The sequence below is a fragment of the Gopherus evgoodei genome, chromosome 1 (genome assembly GCF_007399415.2).
Source record: "Gopherus evgoodei ecotype Sinaloan lineage chromosome 1, rGopEvg1_v1.p, whole genome shotgun sequence".
NCBI lineage: Eukaryota > Metazoa > Chordata > Testudines > Testudinidae > Gopherus > Gopherus evgoodei.
In genome coordinates this window covers 6538372-6563514 of record NC_044322.1, presented here as the reverse complement: position 1 = coordinate 6563514, position 25143 = coordinate 6538372, and the positions used below count along the sequence as shown (strand labels likewise).

The window sequence follows — 25143 nt, the reverse complement described above, 5'->3', positions numbered from 1 at the left end:
TGAACAGGCTTGGGGCAAAAAAGTCTAAATGGCATTACCTGATCTTTGAAATGCCGATTGCCCATGGCAAACTTCAGGAGCTTTTGCTGAGACAGACAGAAGGAAAGTGCAAATTGTTTATATACAGAGATGAACATTCCCCCCAACTGCATCCCTCAGATCTTTGAATTATATTTTTGCAATAAGAACTGTGACCTATAGACTCAGGACAAACTAGGAAGTGCAGGATATACTATCACTATTAAACAGATGTGTAGTGCAACCTAATTTTTCCATCAGAAGGGAAAGAAATTTAAGTTTAATCTGCAGTCACACTATTTCGTCTCCTATACATAAATGGGAATGCAAAAGAAAATTAAGCCAACATGATTTCAACAGTGCCCAGACCTTTTTATTTATTTATACATTGGGGGAGTGGAGGTTTTCCCTAGGCAGCAGAGGCAGCTATGGGAGTGGAAGAGGAAAACAATTTTGGAGCTACACCCCTTTTTTGTGCAGGACCTTGCAAGCAATTTTCCAGTCTTGGACATCATAGACCTTGCAAACTAATAATTTGTTAGCCCACTATGTACATTTTTGTTTCCAACATATGTACAACGGAAAAAGCCAACTGAAGCCTGGAATATTTTTTAGCAAGCTCAGTTGACATTTTATTTTTCATCTTAGAATTTGACATTTCAAAGGTGACTTTTGCAGCTAGGTTTAAGGTTGGGTCTACCTAGAGTACTTATATTGACCTCATTATCATAGTATCTGAGCATCTCAACCTTTAATGTATTTATCCTCACAACACTTTAGTGCAAAAGGATGGCGTTAGTATCCCCATTTTACAGATGGGAACTGAGGCACAGAGGTCAAGTGACATGCCTAAGAACCACATAGCAAGCCTGATGGAACTGGGACTTGAAGCCAGGTCTCCCCAGGCCAGACTAGACACCTAACCACTGCTCTTCCTTCCTCCTCTGGTAAACTGTTGATAAGTGAGCAAACAACCAGTTTCGGTTGGTTAATTATGGTGCATACAGATGATCAAGTGCACATTATACAAGCCACCCACGCTGAATTGCATTTGGCTTCCACCCTCAAGACATGAAAGAGATCTAAGTTCACTTGTTTACATTTGTATGGGACAATCAGCACCCCACTAGCCCATTTAGCCTGGAAGATTAAGCTATGATGACTGGAGAACAAATGAAATGATGAGGATCTTGCAAAAGCCAAATAAGCAAAGATGAGAAACGGGGGGGGCGGGGGGAGAGAACGGACGACTGTAGACTCTTCAAAAACTTTGTTTCTGCTTATTTTACTCCAGTGACTAATGTTTTGGAGAGAGGGCATCTTTATCAGTCACTGAAGAGAAGTATAAACAAAGTCAGATTTTTTTGTCTTGTTTTGAACAGTGACTAAAAAATCCTATCCTCTCTATTGCTTATTTTTAGTCACTTGTTTCCACCCCCCATCTCATCTCACTTATTCAGAGACCCTTTCAAGGCTAGATAAAACCTAACTCTTAACATTTTTTTTAAAAAAGCCACTCTTAGACGTTTGCTTCTGGAAACATGTTCAGATCTTCTTTGTAAACAGGGAACCTCAGAAACAGCACACGCCCAAAGTTTTTTGTTGATTTTTTTTTAAAAAAGAAAATTGCTCATCATATCCTTAAGGTAACACCTTTTATTTGAAATATTAAGTAGAAAAAACGCTGAAGATGGTGAGGCAGGGAGAATTCCAATCCATTTCATTAGTAAGACCGGAAAACCTAGTGCTGGAGAATGAGTGGCTAAAAGGAAACACCATGGGTAAGTGGGGAATAAATGTGGGAGTGAAGTTGCAAAAATGAGTGTTTAATCGATGCAGGCAGGGCCGGCTCCAGGCACCAGTCGACCAAGCATGTGCGTGGGGCGGCACCCTGTAAGGGGCGGCCAATCTTGGGGTGACGGGGCAGCACTGTGGGGGGGAGGTGTTTGTTTTGTTTTGTTTCAGCGGGGCGGCGCTCGGGTTTTTTGTTTGTTTCAGCAGAGCACTTGGGTTGTTGTTTTTTTTTTTTATTTGGCATGGCAGCACTCGGGGGGGTTGTTTTTGTTTTGGCAGGAGTGCTTGGGGGGGGGTTGTTATGGCCAGGGGGGGTAGCAAAAGTTAGAGCTGGCCCAGGGTGCAGGAGTCAGCATAGTTCTGCTCCCAGTTGGGATAAGGCCTTAGATTGTTATGCCTTATGACTACATTTCACTTGAAGAGGATATCCAAATTGGAGCCTCCCTAAAGCTCAGCATGTTTGGTTCAGATTTTTATCTAATTTAAGCAGTCACAGTTCACTTTTGACATCAACATAAAAGGCGAGTTGAGAATGAGCAAACATACCTCCTTTTGTCAGAAACAGCTACAGACACAAAATTGAATTAATGTATATCTAATGTGCCCATTATTCTGGTATTGGACTCAGGGGAGGCTGTGCAACAAGTGCTGAAGATTAAATCAGAGGCTGGATTCTGTACAATTAAAAACAACAAATACTGCAGAAATCCTAAAATAATATGGCCTCCCTTCACAGTACACCCACAGATTTCAACAGATGTGCTTACGTTAAAGTTTCCTTCCACCTCTTGGAAGTTCTCATCTTTAAGTCCCTGAAAGAACGGACCGCGATGCCTCCAATATTTGATATAAGTTCTCTCAAGAACAACTTGTCAGTGATAAAACACAGCACTGTACCTTTAAAGAAAGGATGGGGCATGTTTGGAGCAAAGGCAGGAAAGCAGGATTAGCAGCAGTCTGAGAAAGTGCATGACTGACTGGAATGTGTAATTGTTAGGATGCATCTTCCAACAGCTTGGGCCAAACAAAATAAACGGTGGCTACCAATAAAAGGAGTTTAGCTTACATTTGTTCTGTGGATCAGTTTAATCCTACCAGACATTTGTAAAGGTGCCATGTGATCATGATCACTAGCTTTGAGGATGTACAGTACAGAACAAAAGCAACAAAGCCATCTAGGGATTCCTAGCACGAAGGATGAAAACTTTATCTCCTAGGTACTATATGATCTGTGATACCATAGCACCTGACCATGTCGTAATCTTTAGTGTATTTATCCTTACAACACTTCCTGTGACGGTTGGAAGTGCTATTATCCCCACTCTACAGAGAGACTAAAAAGACTTACTCAAGGTCACACAAAATCTGGGGCAGACCAAGGAACTCAACCTTGGCCTCCCAAGTCCCAAGCTGGCACACAAGCCATTGGAATACCATTCCTCTGACCCTGGTCCTTTCTAACAACCAGCATGAGTGCAAGGTCAAGTTGTCCCCTTAGATCTTTTCTTCTGCCAACCCTCCCTATGTCCAATTTCTATGACTCATCATCGCTAACGAGAGGTCTGTAGTCACAGCTTGGTCCCTTGGGGTCTCTAATAGGTTTCACTACCTACATAAATAAAAATGAAGTTATTACAAAAACTGCAAATAAGGATTAATGTTCATCATTTAACCTTGTGACTAGCTGAAGCAGAACACTCTGAAGCACAAAAATCTTGGTACAAAACTAAGCTCTGAGGCAGGAACTGTCATGCTTTGTTTCTACAGCACAATGGGTCCCGGATCCTGACTGCAAGCCTCAAGGGACTACTGAAATACAAATCAGTACATCTGGCTGGGTGACTGAGGAGCACACAGAGGATCAACAAAATGACACTTAGGGCTGCAAATGGCCATCTTTATGAGCCATGCTCTGAATTACTGATGCTACATCTAGTCTTATTTTCCAAAAGATTTCACTGAGGCTGGGGCAACAATAACATTTATTTCTTCCTGGTTCGAAGAAAAAGTGAGAACATCTCTAGTTCATTTTAGCCCTGTAGTTCACCTTTAAAGGCAAGGCTCCTGGTGAGAAAAAGCAGACTCCAGCACATGCAGAATGCTGTTCACTTACAGAAAACATCATGGCCACAGCACCCCATTCCCAACCTCACTGGCTCACTAATCTGAGCCAGGATCCAGGGGCGGCCTTTGGTTTTTCAAGCCTTTCATGGATTCACTCCAGCTTCACTCATGGACTTTGCCTTTCCTGCTCATTTAGCACTTTCCTCTCCATTCCTTAACATCTGGCCACTGCTGGCATCAAGGTCTTCTCTCTCCTTCCTGCCAACTGGAAAAGGCTCGTTTTAAATCTCAGGTGGAAATCCATCTTTTCTCCATTGTCTGCATCTCTAAAATAGCAGAAGGAGTATCCACTGCAACTGAGGTAGCTTGTATTTAAGACTCCTTCCCACCTACTCCATGAGGACTAAGATCCAAGGTTGTCTACCCTCCCTCTGGCCATATACCCTTGGTGAAAAACCTGCAGAGAGGAACCAGCCAGAGACTCCAGCTGGTCAGAGCAGCTGCAGAGGCAGCCAAACAGGGATCTTTGGACAGGGACAAGATAACTTTCTACAGTTCTGACTGAACTACCTCTGCCCTGTGCTAATTAGGTGTTTGTTCCAACCATCTCCCTACCTCCTCAGTCTCTTCACTTCAGCTTCACTCCTCCCATGTAATGCCCCGGCCCATCATTCTCCTTTTCCCCTTCAGCTTATCCCTCCTAACTAAACCTCACCCCATAAGAACAGCCGCACTGGGTCAAACCAAAGGTCCATCCAGTCCAGTATCCTGTCTACCTACAGTGGCCAATGCCAGGTGCCCCAGAGGGAGTGAACCTAACAGGTAATGAACAAGTCATCTCTCTCCTGCCATCCACCTCCACCCTCTGACAAACAAAGGTTAGGGACACCATTCCTTACCCATCCTGGCTAATAGCCATTAATGGACTTAACCTCCACGAATTTATCTAGTTCTCTTTTAAACTGTGTCATAGTCCTAAGCCTTCACAACCTCCTCAGGTAAGGAGTTCCACAGGCTGACTGTGCACTGTGTGAAGAAGAACTTCCTTGTATTTGTTTTAAACCTGCTGTCCATGAATTCCATTTAGTGGCCCCTAGTTCTTATATTATGGGAACAAGTAAATAAACTTTTCCTTATTCACTTTCTCCACATCACTCATTATTTTATATACCTCTATCATATCCCTCTAGTCTCCTCTTTTCCAAGATGAAAAGTCCTAGCCTCTAATCTCTCCTCATATGGGATCCATTCCAAACCCCTAACCATTTTAGTTGCCCTTCTCTGAACCTTTTCTAATGCCAGTACATCTTTTTTGAGAAGAGAAGACATCTGTACGCAGTATTCAAGATGTGGGCGTGCCATGGATTTATATAAGGGGAATAAGATAGAGAATAAGACAGACTATCCCTTTTTCAATGATCCTTAACATCCTGTTTGCTTTTTTGACTGCCGCTGCACACTAAGTGGATGTCTTCAGAGAACTATACACGATGACTCCAAGATCTTTCCTGATTAGTTGTAGCTAAATTAGCCCCCCCCCCCCCATCATATTATATGTATCATTGGGATTATTTTTTCCCCATGTGCATTACTTTACATTTGTCCACATTACATTTCATTTGCCATTTTGTTGCCCAATCACTTAGTTTTGTGAGATCTTTTTGGAAGTTCTTCACAGTCTGCTTTGGTCTTAACTATCTTGAGTTGTTTAGTATCATCTGCAAACTTTGCCACCTCACTGTTTATCCCTTTCTCCAGATCATTTATGAATAAGTTGAATAGGACTGGTCCTAGGACTGACCTTTGGGGCACACCACTAGTTACCGCTCTCCATTCTGAAAAATTACCATTTTTTCCTACCCTTTGTTCCCTGTCTTTTAACCAGTTCTCAATCCATGAAAGGATCTTCCCTCTTATCACATGACAATTTAATTTACATAAAAGCCTTTGGTGAGGGACCTTGTCAAAGGCTTTCTGGAAATCTAAGTACACTATGTCCACCAGATCCCCCTTGTCCACGTTTCTTGACTAATAGATTAGTAAGACATGATTTCCCTTTACAGAAACCATGTTGACTTTTGCCTAACAATTTATTTACACACATACCCAAAAGAGTCACAGAACTAACGTGACATTCACTGCTTATTCTGCTTGCATGATATCCCTTCCCCCAAACAGCATGTCTTGTCTGTTTTGACTGTAAGCTCTTTGGGGCAGGCTACTACTGTGTGTTTGTAGAGCACCTAGTCCAATGGGGCTCATTCTTGGTTGGTCCTCAGGCACTACTGAGATTAACAGGATGTGAAGTTTTCCTTGAAGCGTTACTTGCAATTGCTTCAGGAGAATCGTAAAAGCTGGGCTAGTCATGTCTGAAGAGAGATATTTCAGCCCAAAAGGTAGATTTGCAAACACTAATCTCAAGGCAGAGATCATGGTCACCATGGTGAAGCGTGTGGATTGTAGATGAGTTGATTATGAAAAAACAATTTGGAAGTCTTATTTGCTGCCCTTTCACCTTCCTTCCCACCCCCACGTGGATGGGCTGGTTCAAGTATCCAAACCCTTCTTTGTGTTCCATTTTCTCTTTTTGAATGGGGATGGAAGACAATGACTTCATTTACATAATTTAATGAGCTAGAGCCTGTTTTATCTGATCGACAGACCAGCAATAAGACCTCATAAAAGAATATCCACAATTGAACCCCAGAAGTTATAAAAGAAAAATAGCTTGGCAGAACTCCTTGCTCCTCAAGGCTGGTCATTATCAAGCATTTGTCCAAGGGCAACAGTTTAGATACGGCAAATTAAATTAGTCTCCTGGGAGAAATTCCTCCTTCATAGCATCATAGTATTTGACACGCAAGGACTTTTCACAGGCCCTGAAAGCGATGTTAGAAGAGGGAATGTCCAGAGGGAGAACACAATCAGGATGCGCTTGCAGACCTAAGAAAGAGTGGCACTGCAATATATTTCTGAAGCAAAACATTTAGCAGCTATTTCCATTCTTTTACCTTGTTAACATTATTCTCTGAGACAACCTTACCTATGGCTTTGCCATTCCACCTTAATGCAAACAGGGTATCTGGTAGTTATTCCCCTTTATCACCACCCTGACAGTTTCCAAGTGGAATCTAAGTCATCGCTGTTCATCTGTTCAGCCTATTGCTCAGCACTTTCTGTACAAACCTTGAAAGCATGTTCTGTGACCTTGCAGCCAAGATGAGAATCAGGGGACCTGGCTTTGCCATTGACTTTTTGGACAACATTGTGTAAGTCACTTGGCCTCTCTAAATATCTCCCATCCCATACGAAAATTGTGGCAATATCAGGATATTGTACCTCAGAAATGTGCTACAAGGTATTCTGGAAGGTGGTGTTGTAGACTATTCACTTGGCATCAGGGCTCATACTTGCTCTATAATCCATGTGCAATTTTTTCTTTCCGTTTCCTGCAACAAGTTAAATTCCTCCTAATGTTTTCCTGTCTTCAGCAAGTAAAATTCACTCCCACCATGCCTGGTCATTGCCAACCACGCCCACAAACAGCCAACAGCCTTCCTCTTGCCCAGCAGCTGTTTTCCTCCTGCTTGAAAGATGGGGCTCAGACAAGCTCCAGCTCCCACTGTCTATGAAGGAGACAGATGCTATGAATGGCACTCGCTAGCCAAGTGTGGAAAGATTAGCATTTGGTCTTAACTCTTCCTCTGCAGAAGGGACAGAGCTTCCCAATTCAGCCATCTTAGTGGCTCCTCTCTCTCCAGCCCTTGCTGCAATCACAGACAATTGAGATGGGCAGGGGGGTGGGTGGAAGAACATGAGAAGTATTCAGAGTAATCTTCACATTAGCTCAGTTTTAAGACCTTTAGATGGAGGTTTCAGAAGGTGACAGACAGGCAAGAAGCGATTGTGCAGAAGGAACATTCAGTGCTCACTTAAATTCAGTGCACTTCGCCATACAACGCTGCAAGAACCTGAGCAGCATTTGCTGAGCCAAACTGGCAACAGATACCTGTGAAGAGCACCCTGGGACTGCGCTGAGATAACCACAGCTGCACACAATCCTGCCTGGGTTACATGCCACAGAGATATTTAACCTAGATGATGCAATTCCACAGCAACCCAGAGAAATCTATTAGACCAGTTAATGATATACCAGCGTAACTAAGCACAGATGAAAACACTTGTTAAATTTCTCCAAAATGCAGCCTTTTTAGAAACAGAAGCTAAGGGAAAGTAAAGCTTAATTATGGGGAGGAGGGTTTGTTTTGCTTTAAAGAAAAACCCAATTACCCAGCTTTCGCAGACATTAAGCCATTAAAGACATAAAGCCATTACATATACTTTATTAGTCTATTTAATGGCTGCCACAAAGTTTCTCCCTATAAATCCAATGTCATTGTGCCCAGATGTTGCTACCCTCAGAGTATTAGACTGACTTCATAACCGTGAAGCTAGGAAAGACTGACCTAGTTTACACAGCATGTACCTCTGTCAATTTCTCACCAGTGGGCTCTACAAACAAACTAGAGCAGGGGTAGGCAACCTGCGGCACAGCACATGAGCTGATTTTCAGTAGCACTCATGCTGCCCGGGTCCTGGCCACCGGTCTGGGGGGCTTGTTAGAGAGCTTATTCCTTCACTCTCCCACTTCCCTGGTCCTTCTCGTATGAATAGAGAGCAACAATACCCGAAGTCCGAAGGTGCAAACAATTCAATGTTTATTGGGACGAACTTCCAGCAAGCTTAAATCCAAGTTCCTTTCTCCTTATTTTCAAATCCCCACTTACTTCCTGTTTGCCCCTAATTTATATAGTAATATTTTTAGTTATACCTTAATCAATCACTCTACTAAAATGTACCTAACCAATCCTAACATTGTAACATGATTAGCTAACCAATTATATCCCACCACCTTAATTAGTTTACACCCAGCAAAATTAATTATACAGCAGGGCCGCCCAGAGGGGGGGCAAGTGGGGCAATTCGCCCCAGGCCCCGGACCCCGCAGGGGCTCCCACAAAAGTTTTTTGAGGCCCCTGGAGCGGGGTCCTTTACTCACTCTGAGGGCCCGGGAAAACTCTCACGGGGCCCGGGCCCCCAGAGCTTCTTCCGTTCCAGGTCTTCAGCGGCGGGTCCTGCTTCAGCAGTAATTCAGCAGCAGGGGGCCCCCGCCGCGGGTCTTTGGAGCATTTCGATGGCGGGTCCCGGAGTGGAAGGACCCCTCGCCGCCGAATTACTGCCGAAGTGGGACCCGCCGACGCCGAAGACCCCAGGACCCCTGAATCCTCTGGGTGGCCTTGTTATAGAGCAGACAGAAACAATCACAGAACCAGACAGAGACTATGCATATAAACATACAAAACAATACAGAAGTGAGGATTTCACAACTACATCTATACAGACATAAGGGTTTTCCAGTTGTGTCTATTGATAAGTGAGTTCTTACCAGACAGAAAACTATCAAACTAAATTTCCTTTTACATGTTCTAGGCTCTTCCCTTTCTCTGGAGGTGATCGATCCGATCACCTTCTAACAGCCCCAGATTGCCTTATTTCAATGTGTTGTCTACATCAGAAAGTTGCAGCGCTGGTGAGGGAGTTACAGCGCTGCAACTTAGGAGGTGTACACATCTGCAGGGCACCACCAGCGCTGCAACTCCCTGTTTGCAGCGCTGGCCGTACTCCCGTTTTGTTTCAGGTGTAGAGGATCCAGCGCTGGTAATCAAGTATAGACACTTACCAGCGCTTTTCTTGACCTCCGTGGAATAAGCAGGTATCCCAGCATACCTGAGGAAGCCTCTGGTAATCAAACTGGTCTCCTTCCCCAGCTTGCTCTCGCGTTCCCCGAACCCCGAGCAAGCAGGTCTCCTTCCCTGAGGTTTGCTGGGTGGTTCCGGGAACGCGAGAGCAAACCGCGGCGAAGCTGGTCTCCTTTCCCGGTTTGCTCTCGCGTTCCCCGAACAAGCAGGTCTCCTTCCCTGCGGTTTGCAGAGTGGTTCGGGGAACGCGAGAGCAAACCGCGGCGAAGCTGGTCTCCTTTCCCGGTTTGCTCTCGCATTCCCCGAACAAGCAGGTCTCCTTCCCTACGGTTTGCAGGGTGGTTCGGGGAACGCGAGAGCAAACCGCGGCGAAGCTGGTCTCCTTTCCTGGTTTGCTCTCGCTTTCCCCGAACAAGCAGGTCTCCTTCCCTGCGGTTTGCAGAGTGGTTCGGGGAACGCGAGAGCAAACCGCGGCGAAGCTGGTCTCCTTTCCCGGTTTGCTCTCGCGTTCCCCGAACAAGCAGGTCTCCTTCCCTACGGTTTGCAGGGTGGTTCGGGGAACGCGAGAGCAAACCGCGGCGAAGCTGGTCTCCTTTCCCGGCTTGCTCTCTCGTTCCCCGAACCCCCGAGCAAGCAGGTCTCCTTCCCTGCGGTTTGCAGGGGGGTTCGGGGAACGCGAGAGCAAACCGCGGCGAAGCTGGTCTCCTTTCCAGGTTTGCTTTCGCGTTCCCCGAACCCCCCTTGAAGCCGCCCAACAGCGCTGCAGTGTGGCCACATCTAACACCACTTGCAGCGCTGGTTGCTGTAAGTGTGGCCACTCTGCAGCACTGGCCCTATACAGCTGTACTAATACAGCTGTAACAACCAGCGCTGCAAAATTTTAGATGTAGACATGGCCTCAGACTGTCACAGTGAGAGTAGGCCCTTACACAGATAGAATCAAAATCATTGTCTCTCTTTTATACCTCTATAACTAGCTAAGTGATAAGAATATACCTAAATTCTTAAGGTATAGGCCTTTGTACACAGGCTTGAATATCTATATCCTAACAGGGCTCTGCATTTTAATGTAATTTTAAATGAAGCTTCTTAAACATTTTAAAAACTTTATTTACTTTACATACAAAATAGTTTAATTATATATTATAGACTTATAGAAAGAGACCTTCTAAAAACGTTACAACGTAGTATTACTGGCACGCAAAACCTTAAATCAGAGTGAATAAATGTAGACTCGGCACACCACTTCTGAAAGGTTGCCGACCCCTGATCTAGAGACTCTTGGTGTAAGCAAGGTCTGCAGGATTCCATGAGGCTCTCATATTCCTAAGGGCTGGAAAGTATCAGGCTCAATGGATACTCATGGTTAACAGTGAGCATCTCGAGATGGAATCTCATTGATAAGATAGACATCCTAAGCATCCTAAAACTGGGGACCAATACGCACAGCACACACAGCAAGAGACAGTCCCTGTCCTGAAGAGCTTGCATTCCAAAGAGCCAAATGCTGGGAGGGGAATCAGAGGCACAGAGAGATTAACTGACCCAAAGTCACACAGCAGGTAAGTGCCAGGGCTGGGAATGAAACAATCGCTTGACTCCCAGTCCACTGGATCATTCTGCAGCTCTGCTTGATCAGCAGGTTGTTTTAAAATGGACAACTTTCCGTCCGAGCTTAGATGAGGCACCATGCATGCGCATAGCTTGGAGCAAATGTGCTTCCCCTCAAGCAATACATTTCAGAGGAGAAATAATGCTAAACCCCTCCCTCTCTGATCTAGCACTGGAGGGACATACATTTGTTGGTTCTAATTAATGGCAAGAACCATTCTTCACTTCTTTCTAAAACCCTCCAAGACACAGACAAATAAGAGCATCTTTAATGCATTCGTTCAATGCGGCAGGAGGAACTGCTTTTAAGTGGCACTGTGATCCTATGGATTGGACACTACACTGGAACTCAAGAGAAATTCTGTTCCAGCTCAGCAGCTGCCAATTCACTGCACAATGCTGCCTGGGCCACGGCTGCGGAGCCTCAGTCCTGTCCCCTCTTACAAGTGTTTTAAGATCTCTGGTTGGACACAAAACAGGAGCTCCCCTCCCACTTCCATTCAGATTGAAGAGGAATTGGTGGCCAGTTTAGCAGATGACTGAAGGGATGTTTACATTGCAAAAAGTGTGTTCTTAAACCATGTTAGCTAACCTGAGTTAAAAAGCAGTGAAGAAAGAGCAACTTGGTTTTTCGCTCAAGTTAAGCGCCTGAGTTCAACCCCAGGCTCCTTTATCAGATTTAACTTGAGCAGCTAACACGAGGTGCCATGTCTTCATTGCTATTTTAACCAGTGACAGCACCCTGGGTTAGCTAACCCAAGCTGTGTGTATATATATTTTTGCGCAGCGTTGACATCCCCTCAAGAGCCATGTCCCCTTGCGCTCCCTGTTCTCAATGGAAACAAATAAAAATAATTCTTTGAAAGCAAAGAGCCTGAAGAGACCAACCAAAAGCAGTCTGGCCTATCTGAATCAGGCATTTCAGACAAGTACTTGCCAGGCGTTAATCTCTAAACTATTCGACACATACCAAAGAAAGCAATTCTGACACTCCCTATACATCTCAGGTAGGCACTCATGTAATTCTTTCCTCTCCTCCCCCACCCTTCCTCTGGAAAAGAAATGCAAGCAGCTTACATTGTGCTGAAAGTTCAGACACCTGAAATGTAAGGCAAAGGGCAGTCAGTCAATGCCCTCAAGGACTGTTGTGCTGTCTCATGACAGAAGCTGGAAAGACAAGACAGAGCTCAACACTGAAACCAGGAATCAGACAGACATGGCTAGCAGCTGATCTGGAATGTCTGACCCATTCTCACACAGCCAAGTTGTGTGCAGAAAGACTCAATGATATGTTTCAGAGTGGCAGCCGTGTTAGTCTGTATCAGCCAAAAGAATGAGTGCTTGTGCCACCTTAGAGACTAACAAATTTATTTTTATTTTTAAATAAATGTGTTAGCCTCTAAGGTGCCACAACTACTCCTCGTTCAATTACGATAGTTACAGTCAAAGGTTAGGTTTTTTGGTTTGTTTATGTTACCACACCCACTTTATACACAATGTCATTCAGGAACCCATTTCCTTCTCGGGTGAAGGACTAACTGTGACCAAGTACCACAGGAGAAGATCCCCAAATAATTCCTTTTCAGAGTTCAAGGTTCTCCCAAAAGGATTAAATTAGAAAATTCAAAGCGAAGACAACCAGGAACCTCTCTCTCTGGATTTTTATTTAAATTGCAAATTCCTGGGGCAGGGGTTGTCTTTTCATTATAAGTTTGTGCTGTGATTAGTACAATAGGGTCACAGTCCATGACTGAGGCATCTAGACAACCACAACACAAATATTGCATCATTTCCCTACAACGTATTCTTAACTGGACGAGGTCTTTTCTGGAGAAAGAGAGAAAGCTCTTGGGATATTTCATTTAGTAGAGTGGACTGGTCTGCTACTTTACATTTTTCTGAGTGCTCTTATGGGCTCAGAAGCCCTCTCTCAAGTGGAGAGAGAGATTAGACCATCCACCAATTGACCAAGAGAGGCAGAAACTTGCATTCCACCTGGGGCGCATTTAAAAAAAAAAAGGGCCCATCCTCCTCTAGATTGTGTGGGATTTATACGGCAACTAAAATAAGGAGAAGCCAGGATGGAGCCATAATTGCCAGGGAAGACTTATGATCTGAAGTGAAAGGCACTAGAGGTGGTTCTCTGGCAGAAGAGGCAAAATTTGGATTAAAGGAAGCTGAGGCAGTTTTAAGAGTAATGGAAACGGAGGGAGCTAGAGGAATGACTAGATGATCATAATGGTCCCTTCTGACCTTAAAGTCTATGATTCTATGAACAGACAGTTAAGGCATGCACATGAAGAACTGATTGCAGGGGCCAGTTCTGAAGGCTGAGGCTGTTGGATGTAGAGGCTGTAGGAACACGAGTTGAAAGGTTGGTCCGGAAACAGGGCAGGCTCCTTGGAGCTGCTCTCGAGAAAGCGCTATGCAAGGCATTCAAGAGGTCAGAGATGAAAGCTCTGGGTCTGCCTGAGGCTCTGTGCCAAACTCCCGTGGGGCTATCAGTCTGTTCAGCCTTTTTAATCGGAGCCTCCTTTTGCTGCACAGCATGCCTGAGGTGGCCACAGATGCGTAGGGATGGTCTGCTGCAGCAGCAGGCACTGCTTAGGTAAAGCTATCCCAGAAGTCTCCGGAGTAGTTCTGCAGGATGAAGCATTTTCTTTAGTTGGAGTTTCAGCCATTTTGAGTGAACTGTGGACACATTTTATTTAAAAGCTGCTGCTGTAAACTCACTAACGTGAAGCTAGAAGAACAAGCCGGTCACAGCAGCTCTCAGGAGGGACCAAAAGAAAGCATCAAGCCTCCAGCATTGGGATTTGTCTGCTGATGCCTATTACAACAAGGAGGAATTAAAATCTGCTGTGGACCAGGTGCTACAGACACAGCCAAACCGTGCAGCTAAAAAACAACAATTGAACAACCCTGTTCATTTCTTCAGAACTGACTGTGCACCAGGGACTAAGATCCTGGGCGATTCAGTTGCCTCTGTAATATAAAGTGTTCTACAGTTATCTGTATTTCTAATGCCCTCTACCAAATTCGAAGCTCCAGCTGCTCTCACTGAGATTCAATCCTGGTGCACGGTGCCCTTTTGCTCTTTGTGTTTAAAATAAAGGATAGTCTCTCATTCCCCCTCCAACCCAGACATCCACTGGATTTTCTCCCAGCCAGTTTTTTTTTTTGGCTGGGGGCAGAGGGAGCAGGTAAGGAACCGATACCACCAACTTTTCCAGAATGTAACACCTTCATTAAAAGAAGTTAAGTACTTCCACAAAGAAAGTTTTCCCAAGAGCGGACTGAGGCAGCATTGTCTTCCCATGACTGCAGACTGCTCCACTGCCCCCTGGCTCAGAGCTTTCCTAACCTACAGATATGAAAACTGATCAGTTTCCACAGCAGCTATCCAGAATTTTGTTGGCAGCAGTGAAACTGATAAGGATCACATCTGAGGAAGTGGGTATTCACCCACGAAAGCTCATGCTCCAAAACGTCTGTTAGTCTATAAGGTGCCACAGGATTCTTTGCTGCTTTTACATCAATTTCATTGTTACTGACTGCTTTCCCTGTGCTCACAGCTTTGCCAATGAGGCTCTTAGGAGGAGGTCTCATCTCCTTTTCATCTAAGGCAGACTTTACCGTTTCCACTACTTTACTAGCATTTGAGATCAAGAACTTTAAGTAAATTAACTGCAACTCAAACCTAATCAGATGCAAATTGTGCTTGCTGACAAGGGGAAATATTTAGAGGAATAAGCCTAGGTGGCCTCTATGCTAACTACTGAGTAAACTGCCTTATCTTTTAATATAATGGTTCAGTCAGTTAACTGTGGAATTCATTCCCACAATACATTGCAAAAGAAGAGCAGTAAGTCTGAGGTTAAAACAGCAAGACTTTAAAGGGCTGGAAAGGATCTGAACCCACGTTTCAGAGTATAAGCCAACCTCTAAATGAAGGAGGTTAGAAGAAACTCTCTTTGTGGGGTGGGTTATTCCATCACTTCCAACTGCAGAGTTTCTTGCACATGCCTCTGAAGCAGCTGATTCTACCCACTGATGAAGACAAGATCTAGGACTGTTCAGCTAATCTGGCAGGTGGTGGGATTTTTCAGAGCTCTTTTTCACTCACTTTATCCAGAACACCTTGGCCAGTTCTGGGAAAACGCTTTATCCAGTTCCTGGGAATCCAGCAAATCAGTTCAACCGCAGACTCATCACTGCAGTTTCTTTACAGTCATACAATCAAACTACACTTGACTTGATCAGACTCAAGTTGGGGGTAGGGGTGTTTACAGGGCACACCACACATCCAATGTACATAATCATGATACTATGATAGTATTAAGTGTATCATCCACTTTATGACTGATCTAATTTATGATTAGTCTACTAATCTTTGTAACCAATCCCTGTACAGATCATGAACTGTCCACGAGCTACAAAGTATGCTAGTGAGCAATGCTGCAGCTGCAAGCTTATCAACCACTCCTCGCCTTTTTTTTTTTTAAATCTAACTGTTATTTACAAGCCTACTTTGTCCATTGTTAACCTCGGTTTCCTTACTTCTTTTTGCATTGTCTATGCAAGGCCTACAGCATGGCAATCCCCATGTTATGTTTCAGCCTTGGGAATATCTTGTTAGAGCTATCGAAGTTCCTAAATATTTGGGTATCACAGTGGCCCTGTGACTCAGACCAGGCCAGAAAGCTCTAACTGCTCCTTTCTGGTGCGAACCTTGTAAGAGGCATTCATTTGTGACACTTCCAGGAGAGGCTGTCAAGTACTCTTCTAAGAGATATTTCTCGACGGCTATCCTGAGACTTTGTGCAGTGACTGCCATGAGCATGGAACATCAGCTCAGAGCTCTGCAATTCCTTCCTAGGCCATGTCTACATCTAAAATTTTGCAGCGCTGGTTGTTACAGCTGTATTAGTACAGCTGTATAGGGCCAGCGCTGCAGAGTGGCCACACTTACAGCAACCAGCGCTGCAAGTGGTGTTAGATGTGGCCACACTGCAGCGCTGTTGGGCGGCTTCAAGGGGGGTTCCGGGACGAGAGAGCAAACCGGGAAAGGAAACCAGCTTCGCCGCGGTTTGCTCTCTCGGTCCCGGAGCCAGCCAGCAAACCGCAGGGAAGGAGACCTGCTTGCTCGGGGTTCCGGGACCGAGAGAGCAAACCGGGAACGCCGCGGTTTGCTCTCTCGGTCCCGGAGCCAGCCAGCAAACCGCAGGGAAGGAGACCTGCTTGCTCGGGGTTCCGGGACCGAGAGAGCAAACCGGGAACGCCGCGGTTTGCTCTCTCGGTCCCGGAGCCAGCCAGCAAACCGCAGGGAAGGAGACCTGCTTGCTCGGGGTTCCGGGACCGAGAGAGCAAACCGGGAACGCCGCGGTTTGCTGTCTCGGTCCCGGAGCCAGCCAGCAAACCGCAGGGAAGGAGACCTGCTTGCTCGGGGTTCCGGGACCGAGAGAGCAAACCGGGAACGCCGCGGTTTGCTCTCTCGGTCCCGGAGCACCCAGCAAACCGCAGGGAAGGAGACCTGCTTGCTCGGGGTTCCGGGACCGAGAGAGCAAACCGCGGCGAAGCTGGTTTCCTTTCCCGGTTTGCTCTCTCGGTCCCGGAACCCCGAGCAAGCAGGTCTCCTTCCCTGCGGTTTGCTGGCTGGCTCCGGGACCGAGAGAGCAAACCGCGGCGTTCCCGGTTTGCTCTCTCGGTCCCGGAACCCCGAGCAAGCAGGTCTCCTTCCCTGCGGTTTGCTGGGTGGCTCCGGGACCGAGAGAGCAAACCGGGAAAGGAAACCAGCTTGATTACCAGAGGCTTCCTCCTTCCACGGAGGTCAAGAAAAGCGCTGGTAACTGTCTACATTGGATTACCAGCGCTGGATCACCAGCGCTGGATCCTCTACACCCGAGACAAAACGGGAGTACGGCCAGCGCTGCAAACAGGGAGTTGCAGCGCTGGTGGTGCCCTGCAGATGTGTACACCTTCAAAGTTGCAGCGCTGTAACTCCCTCACCAGCGCTGCAACTTTCTGATGTAGACAAGCCCCTAGTCAGTTACAGGTGCAAGTTACTGCTCATCTCTGTTGCCCTCAATGGTCAGGGGTATCTACACCTCAGCCTATGCCACATATGGCAGTAGAGATCGACTGAGATGCTCTTGCTGTGGGGGTTGCTGGGTTAAGTCCCTGGAGCAGAAGAAGAATCCATACTTTTGGGATTCCCTCTCCTTCATGGTACAACAGACCCTGAAATTTGGATTGGTACCGACTTTATGTTTTGTTGACTATTTTTAAAATCTGACCTATTAAAGTAGGATGGTGAGTTAGCAGCAGTTTTGGTAGCAACAGTTTAGTGACAAGATTTGGGCTGGGCTGCACACGTAACTTAGGGTGTTAAGTTGTAATTTGTTGCCATGGCAGTAGACTGGTCAGGTACCGGGTGGGGAGAGACTTTGGGGCAAGTATTGGTTTTAGCTGGGGCCGGCATCTACTGGCAGTTGGTATGTTAAGGATTGTGTCTCTGTCTTTGGGAAAATGTGAGAAAGAAAATAAAATTCCAAAATAAGCACTGAACAACAGTTTGATCTCCAACCTCTTTTGTGCAACTGCAAGGAGGGGGGAGGGACATGACTTCCCCAAGGCCAATTTATATGAGTGCAATCTAAGACCAGACCTTCTAGCAGGCTAAGAAAAGAGCTCTGAAAAGATTTAACTGTTCAGCAGCTCAGTGCAGACGAGGCTGGAGTTCTGGCTACAGCAGTGATTTGTCAGGGTGCAGAGTGGGCGGGCAGGGAAGCACAATTCAGAATGGTATGCAGAACAAAACAGAGATCATACTCCCCTGGAGGAGCCAGTCGAGACCATCAGCGTATTCTGAGAATTCACCACATGTTCACATAAATTTAACATGGGTCACTACCATGGTGAAGAGCTGCAGTCAAAATAGTTTTTCCTCCTAGTTTAGAAGCATTCTACTGAGCCAGCAAGAGTTACTTAGGAAGAGTGAGCTCCAAGTCAGCTTGTGCACATAAACAGTCTGCAGGGGGCTCAAATAATAAAATGAGTGCAGGTATTTCTTTTGAGTTTAACTAGGCTCATTCATACTAAGAAAGACATTTTCAGGGACTTAAATCTTCCCTCTGGGAGAAACTATTACCAGCACAGAGGCAGCTGTCACTAGCTAACTTCTCCTGAAAGTTAGGGAACCAGTGACCACAAGAGAATTTCAGATATTACAAGATTATAGGAAGACACAGTCACATGTAGAAGGTGAGCAGAAAAGCCATTTACCCCATGTGGGCCATATTTCAGGTCCTCAAAGCACAGCTCTTTCCTGCAGCAGCATACACCACATCACAGCACCTGCACCACACATGGGGATAACATTCCTTACGCCAACTGAGGTGTGTGTACATTTAATTTTTTAGAATTAAAGAACTGCAAACCCAGGTTTTAGCAGGCAAGTGAGAAGGGAACTAATTGTTTCTTGTTTTCAGATGTTATCTTACCTGTCTTCTTTAAGGAGTTTAACAAGTCACTGTGGTTTGGAAGAAAGAGCATGGAATTAGCAGCCCAGGGGCCCTAAATTCTAATCCTGGCTCTACCATTGGCCACATAGGGTCAGACAAGGTACTTAACCTTTGTTTTAGCTTTTCTAAGGCAAAACAGGGATAACGTCTACCCACTGCCTCACAACAGTGAGGCAAGATTAGCTACTTCTACATCCAAAGGCTAACTGGTGGATTCGGTCTTGTCTACTCTACTGCATGGGGTCGATCTAAGATGTGCAACTTCAGCTAGAGAATAGCATAGCTGAAGTCAATGTACTGAGATCTACTCGTCTTCACTGCAGTAAGTCGACAGCTGATGCTCTCCCATCGACTCCGCTTGTGCTCCTCGCTCTGGTGGGGTACCGAGTCGATGGGAGAGAGCTCAGCGGTCGATTTATTGACCCCCCGCTGGAGCGATTGCTGGGTAGTGTAGACAAGCCCTTAAACAGTTGTATTTTTTAGAACTCAGTTCACCTTTAGGGGCAGGGAAGATCATTTAATCTCTATCCATTTTGTAGATGGCATTTGCATAAATGCAGACACAACTGCTAGTGTCTTTGGATCCAAACACAAGATCTCTCTCTCTCTAATGAAGCCATCCTCCAGCAGATGATATATAGTCAACACGCATCTGGCCTCCATTATTATAGTATCAGATTGCCTCACAACCCTTATGCTATGTCTACACGACAAGCACTACAGTGAAACAGCTGCAGCTACACCTACCCCACTGTAGTACAGAAACTTGCTACAGCAACAGAAAAGTTCTCCCATCACTGCATAGTTAATCCACCCCCTCGAGAGGCAGTACCTAGGTCGATGGAAGAATTATTCCTTCAGCCTTTGTCTACACTAGGGTTTAGGGTATCTTAACTACATATTTTGTGCTCTGAGTGATGTATCTAGGTTGACCTAAGTGTTAAGTGTAGATCAGGCCTTGATGTATTATTGTCACCACACATCTGTAAGGTAGGGAAATACTATTATCCCATTTGACAGATGGAGAACTGAGACAAGAGGTGTAAGTGACTTGCCTAAAGACACATGGGAAGTCTGTGGAAGAACAAGGAATTAAACCCAGGTCTCCTGAATCCCAGGCTGCAGCCCTAACCACTGGACCTCAATAACAATATCCCAAATACAGTGGAACAAGGGGTAAACACAGGAAAGAGAGAAGGATACAAGATTTTAATCTTTGGCAGGCAAGATCAATGCTTCTTCAGACTTGTCTTCACTGCAAGTTTAATCATACTTGAAGAATCAAGTTACATGGTGATGATGTCCTCAGTTGCTGACTACTAAGCTGAGATCACCACTGTGTCAGGCAGTCACACACAAGCCTCTGGTCCCATGGCTCGCTGACATGGAAACCATGACTCGGCCGGCTCTATACTGGCCAGCATTGTGTCAACTAACCCAATTGTTAAGTCATTTCAAAACACAATTAAATATATCCCCTAGCTGTTGCATAACACTTAGATACCGTGATGATACAGTGCTTTAGAAAACAGATACAGATTGACATAGCTGATTTTTCTGGTCATCCATTGCAGGGCAGCATCCATAGCCTGGGGAAAAGGCAGACAGACATTCTCTCCCCACCCCTACCTGACATACCAATGCAAGTGATTTCTTGCTTCGCGTTTCATGTCCCTGTATAGATGCCCTCCAGGTTTCCTTTCTAATAAAACTCACGGTATAAACACATGCAATGAAATCAGCAAGAGTAATACTTCTATTACCTGCCACTGGCATACAATTCTTCCTGCCTGCTCAGATAGGAAACTGGTGAGGTATAACAAGAATGAAAGGAGGAGCATACATGCAAGACAAAAATGGAGAGAACAAGACCGCTAAACATTTTCTATAGTTTACAAGCACACAGCAATTTTATTTGAAAAATTACTTTAATAAGGGTGGTTTGTGCCACTCCAGCTGATAATCTGACCCAGAAAGAGCAATTAAATATTAACTTGAGACATTTAGTCTGCCAGAAATCACCTGAAAGAAAACACGATCAAAAGGTACTAAGGAGATTGATTTTTTATATCTGTCTTACTCTAGCTGCATCTAAATCCTCAGCACAAAGCTCCATCTTTTCAGGGAAGATTAACACTACTAAACTCTATGTAATCTGCAATAATGGAAATAGTAATTCAATCAAGGCTAGCACCAGTTAAATTTTACTCACTGCTAGCCTAATAAGTGTCTTTATACCACAGACAAAAAAGACAAGATTAAAACAGAGCTCTTTTTAGCCAGACAAGGAATAAATTGCAGGCTGGTGAGGAATCCACAGCCATTTGCAGCAAGTGTATTGCTAATCTAGTTTGGAAGTAAAAATGTACTTCAGCTGAGAACAAGCACCTTGCAGTAAAGCCTGAAAGAAGCTGCAAGTGATTTTATGTCATCCAGCCAACACACCACCACGGACTGATCAGCACTGGCAGAAGACTGCAGCAGTGTGTCAGCTTTCCTTCTCCAGCATGGAGAGCTCTCAAGGTATTGATTCAACTAAAGCATGAATGGCAGGCAATATAAGTAACTGAGGAGACACCGGAAGTGGGGAGAAGGTGGAGGTTTATAATCTTAAAACAAAAACAAAAAAAACCAATCAGAAGCACACACATCTTAATACAGCAGGAGAACCTGCAGCAGATAACAAGGAATAGCATAATTAGGAAGAATCACTGCAGTCCAAGCAAACATGCCTAGGGAGAAGGCTGCTGTAATATGGCTTAATACAATAAATGTGATTTGCATCTTTTACTGTTAACTTTGTTTTCTGTGTCTTATTTAAAACTGAAACCTCCACAAACATATCCAATTTCACATGGCAAGATATTATCCTTGATCACATTACTACATTGCCTGTGCAAGCTATTAAAACCTTTGACAAACTCCAATTAAGAATCATGGAACATATATTTATTGAAAAGACTGAATGCAGCTAATACAAGAGGTCTGATCTTAGTCCTGGCATGCATCTCCAGCTAATCAGCAGCACAACCCACTATAACATTTCACTTGCCATTCTGAAATGACTGAAAGAAAAACAATGCAAAAGCAGCATTCTGTTGTCCTCTGAGCAGCAGGAGGATCTCTTTAATTATGGCCTTCCAACAAGGCAGACAACGATTTAGCTAAACAGGAAGTGAAAAAGATATTCCAGCTGCAGCTTTTTAAACAGATGCTTGATTTGTAAATACTGCTCTTTTACAAGGGTTTCTTTGTTTCTAGATTTCTCAGCACCTTCGCTCACCAACCCCAAAAGGACAAGGAGAATGAGATAAACGGTGGCAAAATCCAATATTAAAATTCACAGCACTGAGCCACTGCATAATGAGAGATGCATGTGCATTATCTTCATTGCACAGAAGAACATCGCTATGGGCACATTTATCTAGTTACCATTACATATAGTGCTTGAAGAGTCAAACAGGCTACTAAAAAAATAATTCATACACAATTACCTCAAGATGGCATGGGGCTGTTTAAACCTCACTTTGACAATATGGAAAAAGTAGTGATTTTTTCCACTGTACATGAGGATCTCATTTAATCATGTACATCAGAAGTGTGCATTAGTTGGTAGCATTCTGCTACATTGTACTCATGATCATCTCCTTTCCCCCCCAACCTCCAAAATATATATATGTAGTATTCTCAATGGGAATCATGTAAACCTTTCCGGTACAAATATGATTAGCTCAAGCACAAAAATGAATAGGATTGGAAGATATGGTAGACACTAGGCGGTCTGCAGTATGTTGGATAGAACTTAAATATGTGAGAAATTCATTTGTCAACTAAGAAAGCTACCTACCGAGATGTAATAAGCAGTACTAGAAACTAAAAATCTTCCTTTGAGACCCATACTAAAAGGCTTCGCCCAAACTAAATATCAGCAACACAAGAAAACAGGCAGCATCAGCATCCCAGGGGTGTGCAGCAAGCACTTTAAACTCATTTTTATCAATATTTACTTGGTACGAACAATGTCTTTACACACAACCCTCTCCAGAAATTCTCAGAAAATGGCTGTCCAGGCAACACCTCACTTTCTGTATTAGGCTACTTACCCAAAAAGATATACAAGTTGGGCATACGGTGTTCACCCCATGAGCATAATATGGAAAAGAGCTTTCTCCCAACAAAGGAAAGAGGCAGAAAACTGCTCATGTATATGGCTTGATTTGCTTTAACAGTAGTCTCCCACCAGCAAAACAGTTTAAAGGAGACTGAAGGGACACCAAAATGTAAGTCATTTCAGAGAAGGTAAAAGGGATCCTTTATGGATTAGCATCCCTTTCCAGGCAGATATCAAATCGTATTAGTGCTGGCTGTGGCAGCAGATACCAACTCCACCCCACCCAGGGACAGAAGAGACTAAATATTTTTGCTTCCCTCTAATCAAAGTGTCTCCTTATAGTACATCTTACCAATGCAGACAATATATTTCAATAAAGTAATCCACTCCCAAGGAAGTGAAATCAGGATTTTGCTCTGCACTGGTGAGATAGCGAGGGCCTTTCCCTTAAGAGGAAGTGGGCATTCAGATTTCTTCCATCAAAGAGGGGGAGAGAATTCTCATTTGCTACATTAAATATTTAAGGTGTTAGAAACACTTTGCTGGAATGTAATTCACAGTTTCCTTAAAAAAAATAAAAATCCACTATTTAATAGACTTCCCAGTCTCTGTTTCCACCTTCTCCAGGAAACTAACCAAACCCAGGTCATATGAAATCAGCAGCTGCTTCTACCAGAACTGCACTATTGGATATCTCTTCCCCCCATTACCAAATACATAGTAATTAAAATACATTCAGAGGAGTACTGGCCAGTCTCATTTTCCCCTCTTGACCCCACTGAAGCAAACACCAGTTGATTTTCCCCCCTTTTTTTTGGGGGGGGGGGGGGAAGGAGGCTGAATTTAAGACATTAAAGGTAAAGATCCCAGTCAAGTATCAGAAGGGTAGCCGTGTTAGTCTGGATCTGTAAAAGCAGCAAAGAGCCTTGTGGCACCTTATAGACTAACAGACGTTTTGGAGCATGAGCTTTTGTGGGTGAATACCCACTTCCTCAGATGCATGTCATGTATCTGATGAAGTGGGTATTCACCCACCAAAGCTCATGCTCCAAAACGTCTGTTAGTCTATAAGGTGCCACAGGACTCTTTGATCCCAGTCAAGCATCATCCAGCCGCAACCTAAGAAAGCAACACCCTTTCAAGGGGGGGAAATGAATCAATGCAGGGAAAGGCGGGGACAGAGGGCGGCTTCCCGCAGCAGTTTCCCAACCCGTCGTTCTCCGCACAAGGTGACAATCGCCCCAGGAGGAGGGACCCGGGCCCGGCTCTGGGACCCAGCGGCACCAAACCCCACATCCCCCCGGGCAGAGCGAGAAGCGCGCCCCCGGCCGCACAGCGATCGCCGGACAGGCTCCATTAGCCGGTGGGGCGAGGGGCTGCTCCCCCCGCCCCTCTCCGGGGCAGGGAGGGCTCCGCTCGGCCGGGGGCGAGGACAGAGCCCGACGGACGGGGACCCTGGCGGGCGCGCCAAGGCCGGGCCAGGGCACCGCTCGCCCCGCCGCCGCGGGAGAGGCCGGGCCCCGATGGGATCCCGCAGGGGGCCGATCCCGGCTCGGCGGAAGGCGGCGCCGGGTGGGATGGGGGGGTCTGGCCCGGCGGGGGTGCCGGGCCGCTCCCCACTGCCGAGCCGGGGGGGGGGGGTCCGGCCGGGGTGAGGCGGGGCCGGGTCACTCACCGCTCTGCTCGCCCAGGAAAACCAGCTTGAATTTCCGCAGCGGGTTCCCGAAGTCCCCGCCCGTCGACATGGTGCAGCCGCCGCCGCTCCGCTCCCCGCGGCGGGACCCGCGATCGCGCTCTCGGCGGCCGGGAGGGTGGAGCCGGGCAGGGGCCCCGGGGCTGCTGGCAGCGGCGGACAGTCCCCGCCGCCCCTCCTCCTCCCGCACTCCGGTGACCAAGGGGGAGAGCGCGGCGCAACCGCTCGCAACGCTCGGCGCAACCTAACCCGCTGCTCTCCAGCCGGGACTCGGCGCGCGCCCCGCCCACACGCGGGCACGCGCCCGCCCGCCTGCGCCGCCCAATCGGGGGGCAGGGCAGGGCGCGGCGCGCGTCGGGGGCCATGCGGAGTGTGGCGGCGCGGACAGAGGGCGGGGCCGCAGGGCAGAGGGGCGGGGCGGAGATGCCTGGCGCCGCCGCAGGCCACGTGGAACTGTGGGATCTGCGCGCCGTGAGCTCCCTCCCGCCCTTCGGCCAGGCGTTAGCCCTGAAACCTAACGAGGGCGGACCCCCGTCAAGGCTGTTAACTAATTCGCTGCTGCTGCCAGCT

General features: G+C 46.0%; 1 protein-coding gene across 2 annotated transcripts in view; it reads right to left on the bottom strand.

Moving 5' to 3' along the window:
- Nucleotides 1–24805, bottom strand: part of RAB6A (RAB6A, member RAS oncogene family) — a 116188-nt gene extending 91383 nt beyond the window's left edge. Inside the window, exon 1 of one of the 2 annotated variants that reach the window (XM_030557131.1) lies at nucleotides 24556–24805. In XM_030557131.1, the coding sequence (XP_030412991.1) occupies nucleotides 24556–24625 (70 nt within the window). In that variant the 5' untranslated portion in view covers nucleotides 24626–24805. The remainder of the gene's footprint in view (nucleotides 1–24555) is intronic. The other variant, XM_030557125.1, reaches the window with a different exon arrangement.
- Nucleotides 24806–25143: the final 338 nt, after the last annotated feature.